This window comes from Centruroides sculpturatus, unplaced genomic scaffold (assembly GCF_000671375.1).
Source record: "Centruroides sculpturatus isolate CEXI.00-Female unplaced genomic scaffold, Cexi_2.0 scaffold749, whole genome shotgun sequence".
Lineage (NCBI taxonomy): Eukaryota > Metazoa > Arthropoda > Arachnida > Scorpiones > Buthidae > Centruroides > Centruroides sculpturatus.
In genome coordinates, this window is record NW_019385022.1 from 50,091 (window position 1) to 74,127 (window position 24,037).

The 24,037-nt window shown below is 31.1% G+C and overlaps 1 protein-coding gene across 1 annotated transcript in view; it reads right to left on the minus strand.

The window, feature by feature from the left end:
* LOC111633552 (2-oxoglutarate dehydrogenase, mitochondrial-like) overlaps positions 1-24,037 on the minus strand; it is a 106,536-nt gene that overhangs the window by 31,922 nt on the left and 50,577 nt on the right. Inside the window, exons 5-8 of the mRNA XM_023378141.1 lie at positions 18,699-18,799; positions 14,829-14,983; positions 9,874-10,020; positions 3,358-3,445 (exon numbers count right to left, since the gene is read on the minus strand). Coding sequence (XP_023233909.1) covers positions 3,358-3,445; positions 9,874-10,020; positions 14,829-14,983; positions 18,699-18,799 — 491 coding nt within the window. The remainder of the gene's footprint in view (positions 1-3,357; positions 3,446-9,873; positions 10,021-14,828; positions 14,984-18,698; positions 18,800-24,037) is intronic.

The following is a 24,037-nucleotide window of genomic DNA, read 5'->3' on the forward strand; positions in this document are numbered from 1 at the left end:
ATCCGAAAGAATTCCAGTCGGCAAATTTAAATTTTCGCCAGTACTGTGGTGCTTCAATCTTTGGCTACGTCTTGGGCTACTCAAATATTTTACGTTTTTGATACTAAATTAACTTCTGAAGTATAATTTTTTATTGTTTTTATATTTTTCAATATATTTATTTTGTTTGTACAAAATAAAAAAATAATTTTTAACTATACAATAGTCTTCATTAGGCTTAACCTCGAGGAAAATTCAACGCGAAGCAACACGCAACAGAGAACAATTTCAACATGGGATAGGTTAATATATTTTTTCATACATAATCAGTTATCCGAAATATCGATTTACCAAACAACCCCAGTCCCCAATTGATTTGGATAAATGACACTCTACTGTAGTTGGAATTGTATGTTTTAGCACAAGAAAATCTTTTACCAAATCTTTTACAATAACATTGACATTAATGTGCCTTAATGTCAATGTTATTGTAACAGTAATGTGTAACAATAAATCTTCATAAAATGTAACAAAGTAAATAGGGGATCAGTCAAACCTACTTTGTTGCATTTCATGCAATACAGTCAAACTCCATTAATGTAAAGTTTGAAAGGAATTAAAAATTGGCACTCTGTATTAATGAGGTTCATGTTAATTAAGCAAATTTTATGGAAAAAAATGAACAGTCATATCATCAAATGGCAAAAGCCCAATTTTTCCCCAATTATTTCTGTATGTTTTATAGTGTTTGAATAATTTTTAAAATAAATAAATAAACTTATGTGTTGTTCTAAACATACACTTTATTGATATACAGTAACATGAGAAAAAAATCACTGTAGAAATGTGCATCCCCATACACATGTTCTACAGTGGCTTAAAGAAAGAATCAGTGCTAATTTTTTGATATTGCTTAAAGTTGGTAGAACAAAGATATAGTACATGAAATTATAATGAGCTGACCTAACTGCCAAACTTTTCAAACTTAAAAATAACTTATTTGCTTAGATTTCAATGAAAACAATTTGCTTTTAATTTTAAAATTATGAACTAATTTCAACAGTAGTTTCATTATTTCTGATATTAACCTATTCGATGTTGAAATTTTTATTTGTTGCCTGTGACACCATGTTGAATTTTTGTTGATGTTAAGCCTAAAATTTTTTTTAAAATAATAATCGTGTTTACTGTATCGTTAAAAATTATTTTTTTTATGTTGCACAAACAAAATAAATATATTGAATAATATAGAAACAAAAAAATTATATTTTAAAAGTTCATTTTAATATAAAAATTGTGACGCATAGCGACATCTAGTATCAAAAATGTTCTGATGTAAGCACGAAAATATTCGGGACTGCCCATGCAGGTCAATGAGGTCAACACGAATATTTTCAGGAACAACGTAGGACAGGTTAAAACAATTACAAATAAGAACTCTTTCATAAAACTACAAATTTATAATCAAAAAGTTCCCAATTGTATTAACCTCTGGTTTCTAATATGATGTCAACTGTCTTAGTAATTGTCACAGTGTAAGAAGCACAGACTATAAGAAAGTGTAATTTATCAAGCTGGAGTCATTGTTGGTGTGGCTTGTAATAGTACTGGCAACAATGACCATAATATTGACATTGTAAGTATTGTGGCTAATGTTAAAAGTAAAAGAATTCCCCTAGTCATCAGAAACAACCCTATATAAAGGTGAATAAAGCAATAACATGGTCTCTCAAAACTTGGTAGTATATTTTACTATTTAAATCACCAAACTGATAATTATGCTGGCATCTGAAGAAAAATCATCTTCCAAGTTAAAACTGATCAAGAATTACTTCCAATCAAAGACTTTCTTCACTTTCAATCTTGTCCATTGAAAGAGATATTGCTGCAAAACTAGGATTTTCTTTTTTTTTTTTTTTTTGTAATTGATTAATTCAGCACTGCTAAAAGCTGAAGAGCAATTTTAAAGATGAATTTCTGTATCCCTATTTTCCAATTCACTGTAAAACCATTGTATACATTTTTATTACTTTATTGTGTTTGATTGTTTCTATATTTAAAATGTTCATATTATTATACATTTAAATGTAGCTATCTTCTGCCTCCAATGTTCTTTTAATGAGCCTTAAAAATAAATTTTGTTAATTAAGGACTGTTTCTGATGGTCATGATGTTCCTTGTTGCTGTCATGATGACTCATATGATTTCAGGGAAGAAGGATGCAGTATGCTTTGTACTAAATGATGTAATAGAATTGTTATTAAATTCAAGGAACCAGAAGGTGCTTCATATTACATAATATCTGATATTCTATATTAACCAAACTCGTTAATGTTAAACTGTCCTCGTCCACAGGATTACAAATCTGCTTTGCATTAATGTGGATTTTGTTTATATAAATTAATAAGATAATAATGAGATTTGAATGTATTTTAACTTTTTTCTAACTTCTCACAATTACCTTTCACACCCTCATTTTAAGGTCAGGTTTTAATGAACTAATCTAAATAAAAGTAAAGTGGAAAAATCATAAATTGTTGTATCATTTATCATTTTAATAATTTTGATTGTGTAAGAAAATAGTTAATTTAATTTTCGATTAAATATTCTTCCAGTTTATTAATATAAATTTATATTTTTGTGCTTTATTGTTACATGAATTATTAATGAATAATAATTAAAAATTTATAGAAGTCATAAAGCTTTACTGTTGTAGATTAACAACAGGATAAATTATTTTTTATAATAAAATGTGTTATTTTAAATCTTAATAATTTAGTAATTCAAAAAATATATATATTTTTCTAATTAGTATATTTACTAATTAAAGATTTTAGTTTGCAAAATGTGTCAAATAGTCATTAATAAATATCATTTGCTATAAACTTGGCAGAATGGTACTGTAATGGTGTTGTTACACATCACCATTGCAATAACATTGATATTAAGTAACATTAATAGTCAAATGATAATGGAAAAAATGAATTACTGATAATGATAATGAATTAATGGGTATAATTTTTCTTGCATAGAAATATACCAGACCAATTAATAGTCCCAATAATCTGGAAATTAGTATGATTATTCTAGAACATTTGGACTTAGTGTTTTTATGTATATCTACAATTATACAGAAATGAAATGGAAAAAGCAATATTTCAATGCTGGAGATGACAACTTCTAAACTGGATACTAGTATTAACCTTGCTTTCAACAATCTCACTGGAGGGATAAAGTATATGGTGGAATGGATTATACAAAGATTTTACTTTTGTTCTTGCAATTTTCTGCAGTTATACACTGCTGCAGGTTGTTCACACAAAATTACAATAATTTAATTGAATAAAATTTATGAAAATTAATAAAAAATTTTTTTACCTCATCTGCTGGTTCTAATCCACTGAACTGAGTAAGAATTTGTTCTAAAGGTTTACGACAAACATTGGCTAATACATTTAATCTTCCTCTGAAATAAAAATAAATATTTATTTCAAAAAATTAATTTAATTCAGTTCATAAATATAAAACTTAATCAGTTGTTCTTATATTAATCTGTTTTTTAGTGTGAGCTTAACAAAATCCATTAAAAAAAATCATATTTCTTAAAACAGAAAATTCTTAATTTTCTAAGGATTTTCAGGTTGGAGTATACAGACTCTGCTTGAAATAGAATGTCTTGATTATTTTTCTGACTCAAAACTTGAAAAGTTCACATCCAAATTTTATGTTAACAATAAAAAATAATTGAATTTTCTCAACTTTCATTATTTCTTTTTTGTTTATCTTTATTAATAATACTCAGTTTATCACCATTTTTACAATTCTACACTGTATGAAATATTAAATTTGGATTTAGTTAATATGTAATTTTATTTCACTTCTTACATTTTAACATATTGACAATTAACAACTTTAAACATTTTGTTGACCAAGACTAAAACTCTGTTGTTTGTTTGTGGGCTAAGACAACACAATACAAAAGCAATTGCTAAGAGGTGTATCTTTTGGAAAGATTTTCTACACAAAACTGGCCACTATTTAGGTGTTAGACCAGTGTTTTGCAACCTTGTTCTAACAGTAGCACTCCACTTGATAATTTTTTTGTTTTTGCAGCACCCCCTACTTCTTTATCAATATAAAGTTAATGTGTTTTTAGCACTTTATCACTTCTAGTAATACATACAAAAAGTGTTAAGGCACTACTCAGCATTATACACTCATGTGCAAAACTTAAGGCTAATGTGGTGTAAGGTATTTATGATAGGAAAAACAAGGAGAATTTCCATATATATAGATTGCAGGTTGCATTGCAAATGGTATCAAACTGCAAACAGTATGAGAAAAGGTACAGAGTGGGCAACACGGACAACAATTGAGAATTGTGTGAAAATCAGAAAATGTACCCATGTGTTAGTCCAGGAGACAAGATGCGGCACAGGGACACTAATAGTGTGTGTGATCACCCCGCATTGCAAGACATGCACCACAATGCGAATGCATGCTGAGAATGAGGTTATCAAGAAGTGGCTGGGGTATGGCTTCCCATTCTTGGACCAGTGCTTTCATGAGCTTGGGAATGGACCTTGGAGCCATTTGACAACATGCAATCCACCTGCCAAGCATGTCCCATGCATGCTCTATTGGGTTCAAGTCTGGAGAGTGACTGGGCCAATCAAATCATCTGATATCTTTTGTTTCAAGGTATTCATCCACTACACCTGCTTGATGGGGACGAGCATTATCATTTATCAGAATAAACTCACTGCCCACTGCACCTCGAAAGAGATGAACATATTGGTCCAGGATGGCATCCAATACACCGCACCTGTGATCAAACCCCGTGGGAAGACATGCAAGGGAGTGCAAGACCCCAGGATGATGCCACCCCACACTATGACTCCTCCACCTCTGTACTGTCCAATTCAGTAATGTTCTCTGGACGGAACCGTGTCCCAGGTTCTCTCCAGATGAAGACATGTGAATCACCACTAACCTGGATTCATCTGTAAACAAGATATGACTCTATTGCTCCTGGGTCCATGTGTGATGTTCCCTGAACCAATTCAAATGAGCTCTTCTTTGCACTTGGTTTAATGGAACATATCTTGCTGGTCTTCTGAAATACAGGCATTCCTCAGTTAACTGTCTGTACACTGTAAACCTTGAAATGTTGGTTCCTGTAGCAGCTGCAAGATCTTTAGTGAGATCCGAAGTGGTGCTGTATCTATTGCATCTGGCTGTTAGGCGTAAGTAATGGTCCTCTTGGCCAGTGATACAACTTGGATGGCCTCCACCACACCTCCAAGTGACATTTTCACCCTGCTGGAATCATTGCCAGACCCTTGAGATGACACTTTGGGGGACACTCAATGCACATGACACTTCCATTTGGGTCTGACTGCTCTCCAGTCATCCAACAATTCGTCCACGCATAAAATCATCCAAATGGTGTCTCTGCATCATTCTCCTACATGTGCACTACCAGTAAGGCCAACAATACTGCTGTGTGTATTCAATCAATAATGCAACGAACACAACTATTGGTGTGTTCAAACTGCACACGGCACGTATCTGACTACGAGTGTTTAAAGTACCACCAAACAGTAGGTTCATGGATCAAGTGTGACACACAGTCAAGGATTTGAATTAGAAAACACTACATGCACTTACCACTGTTTCCCAACATATTTTCTATGTAAATGCACATTATCCTTAAGTTTTGCACATGAGTGTATTTTGCAGTACCAGGGTTCACGTCTCACCAATGAACCAGCAACATGGAGTTTTTCTGTGTTTTTCTACACATTTAAACAGTAAACAAGAGCCAGTTTCTCCATAGAAATTCCTCCCTGATGGCACTCCTTACAAAATTGCCCAATCGTTGCATTGCTTTCTTCCATCAATCCATTCTGCAGTACTCTTGAACTGTCATTGCAACACCTCAGTTAGACACACAACAAAAATCTATAAAACTGAGGTTAGCCTAACCCAGACAAATCGAGGAGTAACTACCACCATTCAGTGGCTTTACCTACTCAGTCAATGGTGGCCTAAAACTCAGTTAATAAAAATTATTAATCCTTTGTGCACCAAATGCCAGATTTACATTCAACTCTTGAAATCAGAATGCCAGATATTCCAGCCAAGAACTAGTAGTTTATTTAACATTAATTAAACCACCCATTCACCTTACAGCAACAAAATAATTCATTTTTTTTATACATAAACGTGGTTTATTTATGATAGAAAAATGAAAGTAATGTATAGATGATTTTACCCAAATCCGATTTTTTAGTTTTTTAATTGTTTAAACTAACTTTTGTAAAAAAAATAATTTATATACAGAAACTATTCTAACCTCAGCACCGGGGGTGAAATCTACACTACACTATCCAGAATCTGTAACCGGTGCGTGACCCCTATATATTGTATACCGCGTTGAACGTTTTCAAGCAATCTCTGCTCTTCTTCAGGTCAACTGGAATTTCCTGAATGAAGTGTATTCTATTTGTTGGGATCAGGTGTCATTCCGATGAAGTGGGTCTTTTCTGACATGCGTGGTCGTGCACTAAAGGAGGTAGTTGAGGGTTGGCATCCAACATGGATTGCCAGGCCAGAGAAAGAGTCAGCTCCTCTGGCTCCTCTTTCTCTGGCCTGGCAATCCCTGTTAGTGGAATTAGTCTTGGATATTAAGACAGATAGGAACTTGTTGCTTTATTTGATTTCAATATTTTTAAGACCATTTAAATTTATTCCAAAAAAAATTCTTAAAAAATATTGGTAATGCAAATTTAGTCAAATACCTCAACATTCAATTACTCTATAATTTGAATAATTCACAAATTCCAATTAAATTGACCGTCAAAGCACTTAGTAGTCAAGATGCAACTCTGTTCAGCACAATTATCAATCAAAATCATATTAACAAAACAGAGAAACCAAAAGTGACTGAAGCAGAGAATTGTCATTTAAAACAAAACTCAATTAAATAAAGACAGAAGATTGATTTAGAAAATCTTTTGGGATATCCTATGAATCCTAATGTATCATAAAAATGGACTTCTTATTTTTCAACAGAAATTACCAAAGAGACTTTTTCCAGTAAAAGTACTGAAAATAATGAAAACCAGAAAAACTAATGAAAATTTAGGCTTTACTATTGAGATAAATAAAAAAAATTAACAATAGAAGAAGAATTAAAAGAAAAGTGGATTCCGTGGATCAGATGAATTCCAAAAATGTTTGTTTCATCTTCCATGTTTTACTGGATGCTGAAAAGGTTCTGTGATTAGAGAAATTAAAAGAAAATTTTAGATGTACAAATCCCTTAATGCTGTCACTCTCAGAGCATAAGTTTTCTAAGTTTAAACACAAATATTACTTAAAAATAAAGAAAAAAGACTAATATAAAATTATGCATCATCTACTTATCCTATTATGGGCCTAGCAAAATCCATGATGCACATGAAAAAAAATCATCTTAGATTCACAAGGGGGAAAAAATAGTTAAAATTAACAAATCAAAAAAAAAATGTAATATTCTTTCATCAATAATATTGATGAATGAATCATTATTGATGATTATTATTCTTATTCATTAATAATTATTCATCCATAATATTAGCATATAATTATTGATGAATAAGCAAAAAATTATTAATCACTAATAAAAAGATTCAAAAAATGAAATAAACTTTATTTTTAGTTTTCAAATTTTTTTTATAACTTACCATTAACTTATAAATGTTAATTGTAAGCAAGATATATTTATTTAAATGTCATTGAGTAAACACAAATTTTTTATATTATTGATGAATAATATTTGTATAATACACATTAGACTGTTGCTAATCTAGCCATTCTTTGCACAGATTAGCAAAGTGCCAGATTATTGAGTGTGTACTAGGGTTTCTTTCCCAGTATTTCTACTGTTTATTCCCTATGAGAAAAATCTCAGGAAATCTCGCATTTCAATAATAATTTATCATGTCAGGTTTTCTTTCTATCATTTATTATACGAAAAGTTGCACCTTGAAGACTCACCTAAGAGAGAAATTTTGAGGTTTCATGCTGCATATTATTACTGTACCTATGTTTTACAAGTCTACTTGTTAGTTCATGTAATATCTATGTATTGTGTTTGTACATCATTGAACAGCAGAGCACTCGCTGAAAGTACAAGTAAATATCACTCATTGCACTTTAGTTTCGAATTTGCATTTATAAGTTAAAGAATTTGTTAAAGCTTACATTCCCATTTATATCCTAGTGTTTGTAACTGTAAGTGATTATTTGAAATTCCTACATTAGTCAATTACTCATATTTTACAAAAATTTATTTTAGTATAATTTATAAAATCAAACCATTGGCATTTTCAGCTGCAGGTCCTTTTGTGACCAAATTGAGAACTAGATTAAGTGATCAAAGTATTGATAATTTTTGTTTTTTGAAGTCTTATTATGAAAATTTATAAGTTTTTTTTTCTTTTTGAGAGAGAGATTTTTGTTTTCATAAATTTTTTTAGTAGTATTTTTTATGTTCAACTGAAAATAATTTTTTTTGGAGAAGTTGTATTTTTTGTTCAATTCAAAATAATTGTCTTTTTGTCATTAAATTTATGGAATAAGTATATTTTTATTTCATCTTTAGAAATAAAACAGTATTTTTTTCATAATTATTATGTTCATTAAAACTCCCAATGAAATGCTTTATTTTACTTTCACCTTATAATGTAGGACAGCGCTGTCCAACTGGCGGCCCGCGGGCCATATACGGCCCGCCAAATAATTTTTACGGCCCGCGAGTACATTTTAATATGAATAAATTTATGTTACTAAATTATTATTATTAATATTAAAATTATTTTACTACCGTGTTTACCCGAAAATAAGACAGTGTCTTATATTAATTTTTGCTCTGAAAAATGCGCTAGGTCTTATTTTTTCCAGGAAGAATTCACATTTATTATTGAACAAAAAAATTCCCAAGTCGAACTTAGACGAGAGTGACGTATATCCGGTGTGTCGAACTGTCGCCTTTTTATAGCGTCAACATCGGACTCGCTGACCAATTAGTGCTTACAGACCGTAGCACTATGCAAATGTCACGTGGCATGATTCCCGGCCGACCAATTAGCCATCACCAACCTTCTTGGCCCCCAAAATGTTTGGTGAAGAAAATATGGCCCGCGGGCTATGATAAGTTGGACAGCGCTGATGTAGGAGAACATAAATTAATTGAGCCTAACACGTCGGTATGGGTGAGATTAGCCCTACACTTTTAGTTACTTACTAGAAAATTAATTAAATTATTCAAATTTATGATATTCCTGTATGATATTTTTTATTCATATGAAATTCTATTTTACTATCTCATCCCGGAATTTCCCAGGATCCGGGAAAAGAAATTATTTTTCCCATAATCCTGCTGGAGGCAAATTTCCCGAGAAATGAGAAATCCTAGTGTGTACAGTATATATATCTAAAAGTAATGAATGATGTGACTTATCACATCTTCAGTATCAATTCGTTTTGGAGGCATGCAGGCAAATATGGTACACTAACATGAAATACTGTACATAGAAATGACACTCCAGTAAACAGGATAACGAGATGTATTACATGACTAACATTTTCATGGAAAGAAAGTGCATATGCAATCACACTGGAGAATTGAGAGGTCAGATTAGTAAGTGTGTTCTGTATAAATAATTTTTAAAGGAACTATGAAAAGAATTTCAATAAAGAATAGATGTATATTTGTACTTCATTCACAAAAACAAAAATTTAAATTACTGTAATATCTTTTATTAAATATAATAAAAATATAAAAAAGTGTGAAAATCATATTTCTCATTGTTCTATTATGCACTTTTAAAAGAAAATAATACAAACCTATGTGGCATTCCCATTACAATGCTTTCAATTCCAAGTTCACTTGATCGATCAATGATTGTCTTCATAGCAGGTATAAGTGCTTCACATCCTTCCAATCCGAATCTCTTCTCAGATGACCATTTTTTGGCTAAAAAGTCTTCAAATCTAAATATAATAATTACAGTCACATTAATCATTCTGTAGTTATTTAGGAATATAACATAATATCTTCAAGTATATATTTGAAGTAAGTCAGAAATACTTTTCATCTTGAAGATTTGGAGTGTTACCTATATCACACTCATAACTATAATCATTTCTTTATAAACATAAGTCAAATCAATCAACATTTCATAAAAGTAATAAAAGAGAATTATGCACTTAAACTTTTGTATTTGAAATTCTGTTAAGTATCTTTATTATGAAAAATGCTTATTATTTTATTAAATTTTATGCTTAACTATTCGTGTTCTACATATTTTAACTGCTAAACAATGAATATTGAAACACTAATGAATGCAATCATCCAAAATAAATAGTAATGAAATTATTCAAAATATCCATATTAATCAATATATGACATAAATAATTCATTTCGAATCAGTTAATAAAATTGTAATTTCAAAGATGACTGCAGTTTTAAAATAATATATGACTTTATTATAATTATAATACAAGTTTTGAGGATTTATAATTTCATTGTAAGATTACTATACTTTAATAATAGAATAGCCAGAACAGTCAATAAGACCACTAGTAAAATTTGTGAATGTACCATAAGTGCTCATAATTTTTGCAAAATGAGTTCAAAATTTTTAAATTTTTCTTCATTCATGGATATACAGTATGTTCACACAAGAATGTGTGTGTAAATTCTACAAAAATGAGAATGTAGACCATTAATCTAAAACAATCATTAGTGATCAATTTAATGTTTTCTTGTTTTTTAACTATGCAGGACATTATTTGCTGATGACATATATCAACTTTATCTATTTTATTGATGAAGTGCATGATGCATGTTGTAAATATTATACCCATTAATGTTCATTGTGTTTGTACATGTTATCCTATAATAATTACACCTAATAGCCTTACTCTCTAGCAATTATTGTAAAAATAAAAAGATGAAGAGAGACAACTCTCACTGCCTTTCAAGAAAACAAAAAGTAATCTTTAGTTTTGAGCAGTCTACATCCAAACACTGAAAACAAGTAGAGAAGACAAAAACTTTCTGTAAACAGAATTCTACAATACCAAAAACTTTGTGCATAACTGTGGATCAAATGCAAATAAATATTTTGTAAAAATTACATCTCAAATATGACAGACAAATATATTTTTAACATACTTAATAATATCTGGCAGTGAACATTTTCTGGGTCATCCATAAAGTTACCATCAGAAAATCTTTCGACATCCATTCATTATCCATCTAAGTGATGGAAAAGTGATGGTAGATTATGTATAAGTCAAATCTTAGACCAAGACACAAAATCTCAGTCCCAAATCAGAAGAGATGATGATGTCAAAAATTCTGAATACCATGAAAAAAACTTGTCATATCTTTGGTAAGATACGAGTGATTGTAGCAAATGTTCACATAAGATCTGTGTCAACAGTCAAAAATTTGAACATTATGCTCAGTCATTTCTACAAAAAATTGTAGAAAAATATTAATTTTTTTATTTGACAATACAATATCTAAAATAATAGCAGCTTAGAATAATAGAAAAAAAAATCATTGGACACTTACACTTAAAACGAAACTATTACCAATGTGTAACTTATCAAAAAATCATCCTACAAACGTTTTCGAACTTTATGAAGTTATTACCAGTATGCTACCGAACCAGGGGTTTCCCCATGTTGGGATGAGGCTAGTCTTTTGCATAGGGCCTTTGACTGACACGACTTACGCTCGTTGGAGGCTATTGAGATTTATATTTATAAACTGTGAAGGGAAACTACATTAACTCCGAGTATATTCCGATTCCACAATCGTGGAAGTATTATTTACATCGCTACAAAGCACAACAATAATTGTATGTGTAATTATTTTTCATCTTTCTGCTTTGTAAAAGAAAACAATTTCCATGTCGTTTATATTGTGCTAATTTTTACAACGCTATAATAATAATTTATGTATAGCTTTATTTTAAAATAATTATTTTTATGTTGTAAACGTAACAATTTTTATATCATACGGTACATCGTTTAAATATTTAAAAATTTGGAACACNTCGTTTACATCGCGCTAATTTTTACAACGATATAACAATAATTTATGTATAGCTTTATTTTAAAATAATTATTTTTATGTTGTAAACGTAACAATTTTTATATCATACGGTACATCGTTTAAATATTTAAAAATTTGGAACACAGCTGTATTTGATGGTTAGAAGTTTTTAAATGATAGAACTGTTTTTTTGTGTGTTTCATCCTGAGAAGGGCCTCTAAAAGACAGCCAAAAACATTCGAGCATTAAAATTTTTTGTTCATTCAGTGCTGGAATTAGAATTAAGGTGTTAATTGTTGTCTTTATGAAGTTCTTCTTCAGGTGGAAATGGAATTCTTGCAAAAAAAAAAGAACTTCATAAAGTTCTTCTTTTTCCACCTGAAGAAGAACTCCATAAAGTTCGAAAACGTTTGTGGGACGATTTTTTATAAGATAAAACAAACCTATTACTAGCATGTAAGTGAAGTGTAGTATACTTCCAGTGTTGCAAAAGGGTTGAACAGTATTGAAAATCATTGGAACTTGCGTGTGTTTCAATTGACATAAATAATAATCTTCCAGAATAAAACAAAACTGAAATATGACTCTTATCATTCATTATTTGTATTAATCTAGTCATTTTTTAATAGTCTTAAACATTTTGAAATAATTTAATGCAGTTTAAATAATATTGACAAGAACAATCAAAATGACTGTTTATGGCTGTTCTGTTCTAGCTATGAGAAGCATGTGACCATTGTAGTATTTTGTTGTCTTTAATTCTGAAAATACTTTCTAATGAACTAATTACTCTAACTTTCTCACTACTAAGTAGATAAATTTTACTATGCATATATTTCTGATGTTCACGGAAGTAGAGCACTGCAATTCTTGCACTGTGTTATTGACTTTGTTTGATGAAATAATTTTTTAGAACTTTACTGACTTTGTAGTTTTCTTTTTGGTTTACTTTTTTTTTATTTTTTTGGAATTTATATTAATTTATTACTATATTTATGAGTTATTGTTAAACCAATCTGCATAATAACAGCCAGAATGCCTACAAAGATTAATCACGTACTCCTAAAAATAGCTTGTCACTTTGGTATAAACATTTTGTTAAAGTTCAAATGTTAAACACTATTTTATTATCCAATCATAAGAGTAATTTTCTGGAAAAAGTCCAGAGTTAAGTGGTAATGTAAATTGAAAGTATTTTGGATTTAAATGCTAAATTAAGTAAAATAATAGAAGCTTTTGGAGACTTTTTTCTGAAATATTTTCATATAATTGATACTGACTTTGATTTTTATCTAGTGATTTGAATCACTAGATCAAAGAAAATATTTCAGAAAAATGTATTGAAAATGAATAGCCATCACTCAACCAACCCAATGTGATTATCCCCAATTCATCAACCAAAGTACAGTCTAGTATGGAAATGATCAGTCTTTCTACAATCAAGAACAGAAAGGAAAAAGCAAGTGAATGCAAAGGCCAATTTAGAAGCTCAAGCAAAGAAAATGAAAATATCAAAGCTGAAATTTTCATTAGCCATAGTGGGAGATGCAGTGAAGCTAAGAATACCAGATGTGGACAGGGCAAGAGAGAATCCACAGAATATATTGGCAGTGAAAATATATTAGCTACTGAAAATGAGTACTATCACTTGAAAACAAAGGAGAGGCTTTTCACAATTGTATATCAGAAACTAATTTGTGCTATCTGACAAACAACTTTTTACAATAGAGAATGCACCAAATATCACTCTGTCTCTTAGGAAGTATGCAAGAAAAACATCAATTTCGGGAGATCAAGGGTACCAAAAACACTCATTTAAAAGAAAGTGTAATTCAACCAAATGCAAATGCAAGAAAAATGAAAAATTTTGTAACTCAAAATGTCACGATAGTTTGGCATGTTTGAATAAGCAGTGAGAATTATTAAAATTCTTTTTTTTCAGCAAAATTCTTTTATATTTTTGTTCACATAATCCTAATATTAAGCTGAAACAGATGTTTCTTAGTTTCCTTATATCCATGAAATCATTCTAATATTAATAAAACAAAAAATGTATTTTTAATTTATTTTTTAAAAATTTGTTTAAATCTGCAAGTTACTTTATTAAAACAACAAAAAATAAAAAATTTTATGATATTTATCAAATTTATGAAGTATATTTTGGAAATTATGCAAAAATCGCTTTAAAAATAATATATTCAGTTTATCAAACTTACCAAATTCATTTGAAAATTATGTAAAATTGTCCATAAAAGTGAGAAATATAGTGAAAGTTATCAAACTCATCAAGATGATTGGCAATTATATATAATAGCTGGCAATTATGATTATGCATAATCACCAGTTAATCACTTTTATCATAACATATACATTACAGAATTTTTAAATATCATATTGCTCCTCTTGTAGCAATAAGGGTTTCATTAATAATGTTGCTTGATTTTAACAACTATTTTCATAAAATCTAACAAAACATTTAATAAGTATTTTTAATATACAAAATCTAATAAGTAATTTAATAAAATCTAACAAAAACAAAACTACATAAAGAATTTTTTTTATATAACTACATTAATCACATGTGGGAAATCCAAATCATAAAGCAAATATATTTATTTTACTTGACAGCAAGTCAGTTGTTAAGCTAAGTAATAAAACATTACTTGTAATTATTAGGAAACTAAGAATTATCAATAGAACATGAAAAGAGTAAAATACAAAAATTTCTTACTTAGTTGAACGAACAAGTCTTGCAAGTAATAATCTCTTTTGTTCTTTAGTTAGATCCATAATTTTCGGTGTCTCAAATTTTTCACGAATCCAATTACATTGTTCCAAACTGTTTATAAACATATATTCTACACCAATATGTTGACAATATACATTCTGTAAAAATAATATAAAGTAAATTATGTACATGTAGCAGATTATTATTCTCAAATAAATGAATGTAAAAGTATATTTTAAAATTAATTTTAATATTTAAAATTTCTTATCAATAGATTTATACATTATATATAATATAACCAGTAAAATCTCGCTTATGTGGCCACCTTTGAGATATACAATTTCTGGCCAAATAAATGAGGTAGTCACTTAAGCAGAGTTATGAAAAAAAATTTGATATACAGAAATGTAATTAGAATGCTGTACTGAATCCTGTTAAATGTTTAATACAGATCTCAGCAAGCTGTTCCAAAGCTATAGCAACACAGCTCAATTCTATTGAAACTGTTTTAAACAATAGCTTGAATTTAGAAACATGGGATTTTCCTGTTTTGTTGGCATGTAAATGAGGATTAAATGTCACTTTAGGATACTTCTATCTTGGCCACTTAAGTGAGGTGGCCAAGATAGAGATAGACAATTTTACAGGGAATTTCATGTGTGACCATATAAGTGAAGTTCAGGATATATAAAAATGAGAATGAGGATGTATAAATATTAAATAGAATATATAATGTCTATATACACTCATTCCTCCTTTTTGTCATCTCCAGAAGTGACACACTTCCTGTTTTGAATCTAGTCTTTGAAGGTCCCAATGTTTCTCATTTTTGTCACCCCTATTTCGTCCAAGTCTTTTTGAAATATTTTTTCTTTGTTATTTTTAATATGAAACCATCAAAAATAAGAAATTAGCTGATTTTAGATGCTGTTTAACTATTTCTACACCAGCAGCCATATTTGTTCACTTTCACATTTAACTAGAAGACACTTATAAATTTAGGCTAGAAAATGTGATATGTTCTTATCCTTAGAGCAGTAAGTTTCACTTTCAACTTTATGAATTACATATATATTTAAGAGAATTTTCACCTCACACAAACCATTACCATGCTAAAAGCTAAAGTAAAGTTGGGTGAAATGCTGCAGTGGAAAAGATCCCACTGCAGCATTTCACCCACAATTAAACAATTGTTTAAAATATGAACTAAAACTGCCTAATTATTTTTACATGTATTTGTCCATTTTTATTCTAATTATAGTCAAATTGTTCATGTTATAGTGTATTCATTCACAAAAATATTCAAACAAAAACATAAGTGGAAAGGAACAGTGCCAACATATCTATCATGAAAGATTCTTAAAAATTTCACCTGGACCAAAGTCCAGGTTATAACATCAGAAGGTAGGGTGTCTCCTTGGCTATCAAGTAGAATTTCTATATTCTTATAGTATCCAATTGGCTACAGCACTTCAGAAAGCAAAAAGAATTATAATGTTGAACAATCAGCATAGCCAAACTAAAAGCATATAAAAGCAATCTAAAACTTATTTAACAATAAATTTCAAACTAAATCAAACCCAACAGTCAGAAGCATAGCTATCGTAGAGCAGTTGGGGCAAATTGCTCCAGGCGCATGAATCATGAGGGCTCCAAGTTATAAAGGGCAAACTAAAAACTTATAAAAACATTTGTAAAAAAATTTTTGGATTTAATAATTAATCAATTAACTATTAGACTTGAATCCGTTCGACAATTATGTACACTTTTCAAGCGCTTTTTGCCTGCATATCTTGTCGTGTCATCTGATAAAAATATTCTGGAACAATCAGAATTGTTACAATTGGCATATTCACCTAGTTTTGGACCTCAACTGCTTCGATTTAAAATGTGTTTTTATAGTCAGGTAAAAGAAATTACTTCTATAAGCGAAGTTGCTGAACTACTTTTATTTCACACCGCAGCCTCAAATAGGTTCTCCGACATTATTGCAGCATGCCTCATTTTTTTAACATTATGGGTGACGACAAAGAAGTTTTTCAAAACTAAAATTAATCAAAGCTTATTTAAGAAGCAGCATGTCACAACACCGTCTTAACTCTGGTTACTATATCCAGGGGCAGATCTACATAGAAACTAATAGAGTTTAGGCCCTGGGCCCCCAAGTGTCAAGGGCCCACAAAAATTGAATCATTATCATAAATTTCTAATACTTTTTCATTAACAATGAACATTTATCTTATAGTAAAAAATAGTTAATATTAATAATAATATAATAATGATACTTTATAGTATTATTTGTATTAACAATAAATGAGATTACATATGATATGTGTACTCTTCCAATTGCAAACATATAGCACTGTTCCCATCAAAAAAGTTGAAATAGAAGGCCGGAAAGTTTAAATTAAAAAAAAAGCAGCTATTTCATTTGTAATAACTCAATATATAGTATATATAGAGTTTGGTACTATCTGCAGTTTCAGGCATCCACTAAGGGTGTTGTAACCTACCCTTTGAATCAGAAGACTACTTTATAAGTTTTCAAACGAAAAGCTAATACTTATATGAGAGAACCCAAACTTTAATAAGACTTTTTTCGTTTTCATCTTACATAATTTTGACAACTAACATTGTTGACTATTCGTTACTACCTAAGAACATATCAATTTACACTTTCTCAACGGTGAAAATGATGCATTCCTGTGATCTGTTAACCTCTTGGCCAGGCAATATTGTTCATATATCAGCATTGATGACTGAATGAGTCAGTCATTCCATGCTCTATCACGTTAGCCCGTTCTGGACCTCCTATAGTACAATAACAGATACCTTGCCTATTCGCTGTATGAACACTCCTCTGGCCACGGATATCACCTATCCACGATGAGGATATTACCTTTTACCTTAACAGATATTGCCAAATCACCAGATATCATCTATTTCTGAACTGTTTCTATCACTGTTACAAACTGTCCGCCCGACAACCCTAATACCGAGGACAAACTCTCATGGTAGGACGAATGCAAACCAGACAATTCATCAGGTATTTATATCAACATGTGATCCAATGTAAACTCTCTCTCTCACAACCACTCAATTAGATAGGTCAGTTAATCTAATGTTACAATATATGTAACCCTTCCTGTAACCTATTTTTTTTGTGATTATTAAACGTTTATTTGTTTTAACCCTAGTATCTGAGTGCAGTACTTCCGTAGGTGCTGTCTCACTCATCTCCATCCAAATCTGCTTGCTCACTCACAGTCACTTGTGTAACCTACTTTTAAATCAAACTTAATTTGCTGTCGCAGTTTCCGTGTCATTGGGACACAGTAGTGCCAGTCTTGACAGGGCATCGAAGAGGTGCCGACCCTTTGGTCACATATATATCACACGTAAAATATTAAAGTGAATAAATTTGAATAAGAAAAACCTCAATTTCTATGTATAACGTCCTTTTAATCCAAAGAAATTTTTCTTGGTAGATGATCTCACAGCTTTTTGGTCAGGAAATTACAGTTTTATTTTGAACAAATTGAACTACAAATGTATTTCAGGTTAAGTTAAGTTTCCAACCCCTCTTCAGTGTTGTTAAAAATACATATATACAAATTGTAATATATTGTTTATTATAATTATAATAATATTGTTTATATTTTTTAACAGCACTGAAGAGGGGTTGGAAACTTAAACCAACCTGAAATGCATTTGTAGTTCAAATTTGTTCAAAATAAAACTGTAATTTCCTGACCAAAAAGCTGTGAGATCATCTACCAAGAAAAATTTCTTTGGATTAAAAGGACATTATACATAGAAATTGAATAAACAGCAACCTTACTATATTAAGAAGAAAAACATCATTTTTCTTACCTCTAATCTTCTCAGTATTTCACGAAGAGGTAAAACATCTTCTTTTCCACCTATGTAGGTTGTAGGAGGCAATTTGAACATTCTATCCATATCTTTCTCTTCTAAAAATGAAATGTTAATATATAGAAAATGAAAACTATAACTCCAACTATACTTTTCCCCAATTAAAATATATAACATATTTTAACAAACTGAAAAATATATTACAATAAAAGTTTCCATTATATTAATAGTTGAAAACTATTTTTAAAATTATACATAATTATGATGTTTAAATGTAACAATATCAAGATATAAATAAAAATTACTAAAACTACTCTTACACATAAAATATCATGTACTATTAAACTAGATAATTGTAAATTAAGTAGCAGTATAAAATTTCAGCAGAAAACTTAATCACAAACATTTTTGAACCTGTTTAAAAACCATCTTCAAGTTAAATGAAATTGAATTACCAAATTGCATGATAGCTTTCACTAGAATATGTTAACTTGATTTGACTTTATTAATAGTTAAGAGTTAAATGTTCCAAAAAGTAGAACATTTTAAATTTACACCATTTAAAAAATAACTAATGAGATAATTAAATATAAAGTAAAGTAAATAAATATATATAAATATGTACAGATAAATGCATAATAGTTTACACAGGTTGGTTGGTTGGTTTTGGTTTTTAGTTTACACAGATAACAAATTGAATAAATCTTTCTAAATAAATGCATTTTATAAGCTATACCATTAATTAATCAAAGTCTATACAATTTTATGTATTATATTAGCTATAAATTAGTCATCTATGTCAGGGGTCTTTAACCTAAAGCTTGCGGGCCAAACATAGCCTCTGAAGTATATTTATCCAGTCCTTGCAGCTTGTTTCACTAACATGTTTTATCAACAACATTTGAATTAGTTCAAAGTATATAAAATTTTGAAAAGTCAAACTAAATTAATTGACCTTTTCCATATGATTTGGTTAAATTTTTACAGATTCTGTCAAGAGCAAATTTTAAAGATATTAAGAAGTTTAGACTGGAGTTATTTTCTATTTTTGCTTCTACATACATTTGTAAACAAACTTTTTCAATAATAAAATATATAAAAACAAATTATTGAACATCATTGTGCAACATTCAAATATCTAAAGGAGACTTTAATATTGAGTAACACAAAATTTTGATGTTATTTTTGAAAAAGCAGTTGCAAATTTTATGTTTATTTATGCCTGCTATTATCCAGAAATGAAAAGATCTTAATTTTTGAATATATCATTTGTACCTGGCCATCAGACTTATCTTGGTGGTGTTTTTAGAAGGGCCACATGAACTGGTCCTATAAAAAAGTTGGGTACTCCTGATCTGTTTTGTTAGTTATGGTTTCTCATATATTGACTTCATGTCTTTATATATACTATTCAGGGTGCATAGGAAAGTCCCTTTAACCGGAAAATTCTTGCAAACAGAGAGAGCTACAGCTATGCAAGTGAGGTAACGGTATAGTAAAGCGACTACACCCGACCTAATGCAAACGACAGCAACACCCCTAGTGGCAAAAGCCACTAGGAAGATAAAAATTTGGAAGATAGGCAGTGCAAATTGAAAACGAAAACAAATAGAGCAAACTTTCCAATTAGAAAGTTTTAGAGCATCAATTAATTAGTACGAAACGACATGTGGTTCACACAGATAAGATAAATTGTCGTCTGTACACCCAAAAATGTCCGAAAGCAATGCATGCCATTTTGTGTAAACGTTTGAAAGGAATAGCCATAGGTATGAAGAAATATGCACAATTTATTGCATAAAATACGTACTTACATCAATACAGTTTGATAACAATGGTGTGTATTGTGAGCAATGGCAAACTTTTCAAACATACTTGACATTAACTTGTTATCACTGTGTGACAGTTTGCCTTTCCGTTGTTTTTTGTGTGATGTTATCAAACTGTATTGACAAAATATGTATTTTATGCAATAAATTGTGCATATTTCTTCATACCTATAGCTATTCCTTTCAAACGTTTACACAAAATGGCATGCATCGCTTTCGGACATTTTTGGGTATACAGACGACAATTTATCTTATCTGTGTGAACCACATGTCGTTTCATACTAATTAATTGATGCTCTGAAACTTTCTAATTGGAAAGTTTGCTCTATCTGTTTTCATTTTCAATTTGCACTGCCTATCTTCCAAATTTCGCTACTAGGGGCGCTGCTGTCATTTGCATTAGGTCGGGTGTAGTCGCTTTACTGTACCGTTACCTCACTTGCATAGCTGTAGCTCTCTCTGTTTGCAAGAATTTTCCGGTTAAAGGGACTTTCCTATGCACCCTGTATACTCACTCGCTCTCTATCATTAAAGTACGAAGGCTATCTTTTAAATAAGGTCCATTTTTTTTAATAAGAAGAAAAATACTGTAAATATTAAAATATATTTTTTCCCATATTCTACATACTTTTTTCTACTTTTCTCAAAATTTCCATTATTGTTCATACATTTGTCATACCACTCAACAATTTTTTTAATTCTGACTTCAAAGAAATCCGCCACCTGTGAAAAAGCCCAATCCATGACTGCAGTTTTCACTTCTTCATCGTCGTTGAACCGTTGACCACCAAAAAACTCCTTTACATATCGAAACAAGTGAAAATCACTGGATGCAAGGACTGACTGGAATGTGGATGAGCCAGTTATTCCCATCCAAAAGAACTGATTAGACCTTGTGTTTGTGCAGAAACGTGTGGCCTTGCATTGTCATGGAACAACATCACACCCAAAGACAGTAGACCACCCTGCTCGTTTTGTATGGCACACTGAAATTTTCACAAGGTCACACAATATGCACCAGAATTGATTGTGCCTCTCATCATAAAATCCACTAACAGAATTCCTTTCCTGTCCCAAAAGACAGTTGCCATAATTTTTCGTGCTGAAATGGATTGTTTGGCTTTGGTTGGCAAAGATGTATGTTGCCATTCCATTGACCATTGCCTGGACTCAGGAGTCATGTGAGACACCCAAGTCTCATCTCCTGTAACAATGTGGTCAAACAATTCATCTCCTTCCTGATCATATTGAGTCAAAAACGATAAAGCAGTGTCCAATCTTTTTGTTTTGTGATCGTCAGAAAGCAGTCTTGGAGCCCACCGAGAACAAAATTTTCAATAATTCAGTTTCTCTGAAACAATGGTATACAAAACTGATCTGAAACCTGTGGAAATTCAATTGATAACATTGAAATCATGAATTGTTGGTCCTCTTGAACTTTGTTATCCACATCACAAACTAAATCTTCAAAAATCAGAGAAGGTCAGCCAGGGCGTGGCTCATCATGCACATTAACCTGCCTGTCCTTGAACATTCTCACCCACTTTCGAACTTTACTGTCACTCATAGCATTATTACCCTAAACTTCACAATCTGATGGTGAATTTCCGCTGCTGCCAAGTTTCTTGCACTCAAGAATCGAATAATAGATCGTATCTCACAGTCGGCGGGTGACTCAATTTTCTTAAACATTATAAACTTTTTACAGCTCAGCACACAGACAGACGATAAGGCTGCAAATGGTGTCTAAACGCACGCAAAGCATGCTTGGAGCAGACGCACATATGCGCTGTCGTGATCGCGCATTATTCTCACTCTCATTCATAAACGGACCTTATTTAAAAAATAGCCCTCGTATATGTATCTATTGGGTTTGGAAAAAAAATATATATGTTACTGTGAATGACCAAAATCTGGCAAATGTCAACATTCACACAGTCGTTTCGTGTATGTCCGAAATATTTGCAGGCCTGGGAGTGCTATTTACCCTCTGAAAAAGTGAGAAAAGTGAGTTGAAATACAGAAAAAGTGAGTAAAAAGTGAGTGCAATACAGGTAGCCCTCGGTTTACACCGGCTCAATTTACGCCAATTCACAATAACGCCGCTGTGCAATTCGCCATTTCGCAGTGTAATTCCCCAATTTTCCCTATGCTAGACTGATTTAGGCAGCTAATTTCAGTAAATCCTTTGTAATAGGTACAAGGTGTGGGCTTCGGTCATACATGTTTAGTCCCTCCTTAACAATCAAAAGTGAATTAAGCATTCTTTCTGACATTGATGCTCTATCAGGAGGAAGTGCCCGGCGTGAAATTGAAAATCCCCGTTCCATATCAGCATTGCCATGAGAGAGTGTCAATGCTGATTTCACCAATTTGGTTACACTGGGATATCTTGCATTCCCAAGGGAGTCAACCAATTTAAAATACTGACTCCAATAAGAATCAATTTTCTCATCTTTTGAGTCTGTCAAATCACTCAACTCGCTCAAATTGAAGTAGGTGCCACTCATCCTGCAAAGTATCCTCAGTAATGTCACATGGAAGAGCTCTTGCAATGCTTACAATGTCCTTATAAGTGCTTTTTTCACTAATATTACTTGGTTGAAGACATGTCAATGATTTCAACAGTTTGCATTGAATTGGAGCTTTTTCTATCATATATATGGAAGCCACAACATAGTGTTTCTGTAAGCAACTGCGAAAATGCAATTGATCTTTTTGAGATAATTTACTCAACTCATTAGAAACCTCAGCACTGCAAATAATTTCCTCTAATGGCAAAAGATTTGTCTTGTCAAATAATTTCTTTGGATTTAATACATTACTATCAGGCATAGCAGACTTAGACTGAATGACAAGCTTCAAAATATCAACTTTCAAAATTCTAGTAACTAGCTTTAGAAGCAAGTGGTTTGCTGTACAGGAGATGTATTAGAGGTTCTTCTCTTTGAAAAAATTATGTATATTTTGTGAAAATTTCTGCACTTGAAATGCCTTGTAGTACTTCTGCTTTCATGGAAGGAATCTTCAACAAACAGGATATACTTCTGTACAAAGCACTTGACATTATGCTTTGTTTACTTGAAGGAATATACTTTAAGAAGTAGTAAGTTATACCCTCCCACTGCTCAATTAACCTTGATGCTGCATCATGGAATGTCAGCCAACGTGTTGTTGAGTGTTTTATAAATCTATGCTTGGGAATTCTATGCCCGGTGGGAAAATTATGAAGCTGAGCTTTTCTTGCACAGCTTCATAATTTTCCCACCGAGCAGGCCATCCATCAAAAAATCTGTAAACTGCCACAATAAGTTCTGATGCATCTTCACCCAGTTCATTTAATGCTTTCAGATATGTTATGAATAATATGAATTGTACATGTTCCAATGTCAACAAGGCTTTTCTTGCGAATTCCCAGTATATCTTCCTTAAAAAGTCGTAACACTTTTTGATTAACATTAGGACCATCTGATCCTATCATCAAAAGTTTGTGTAGTGACAGGTTGG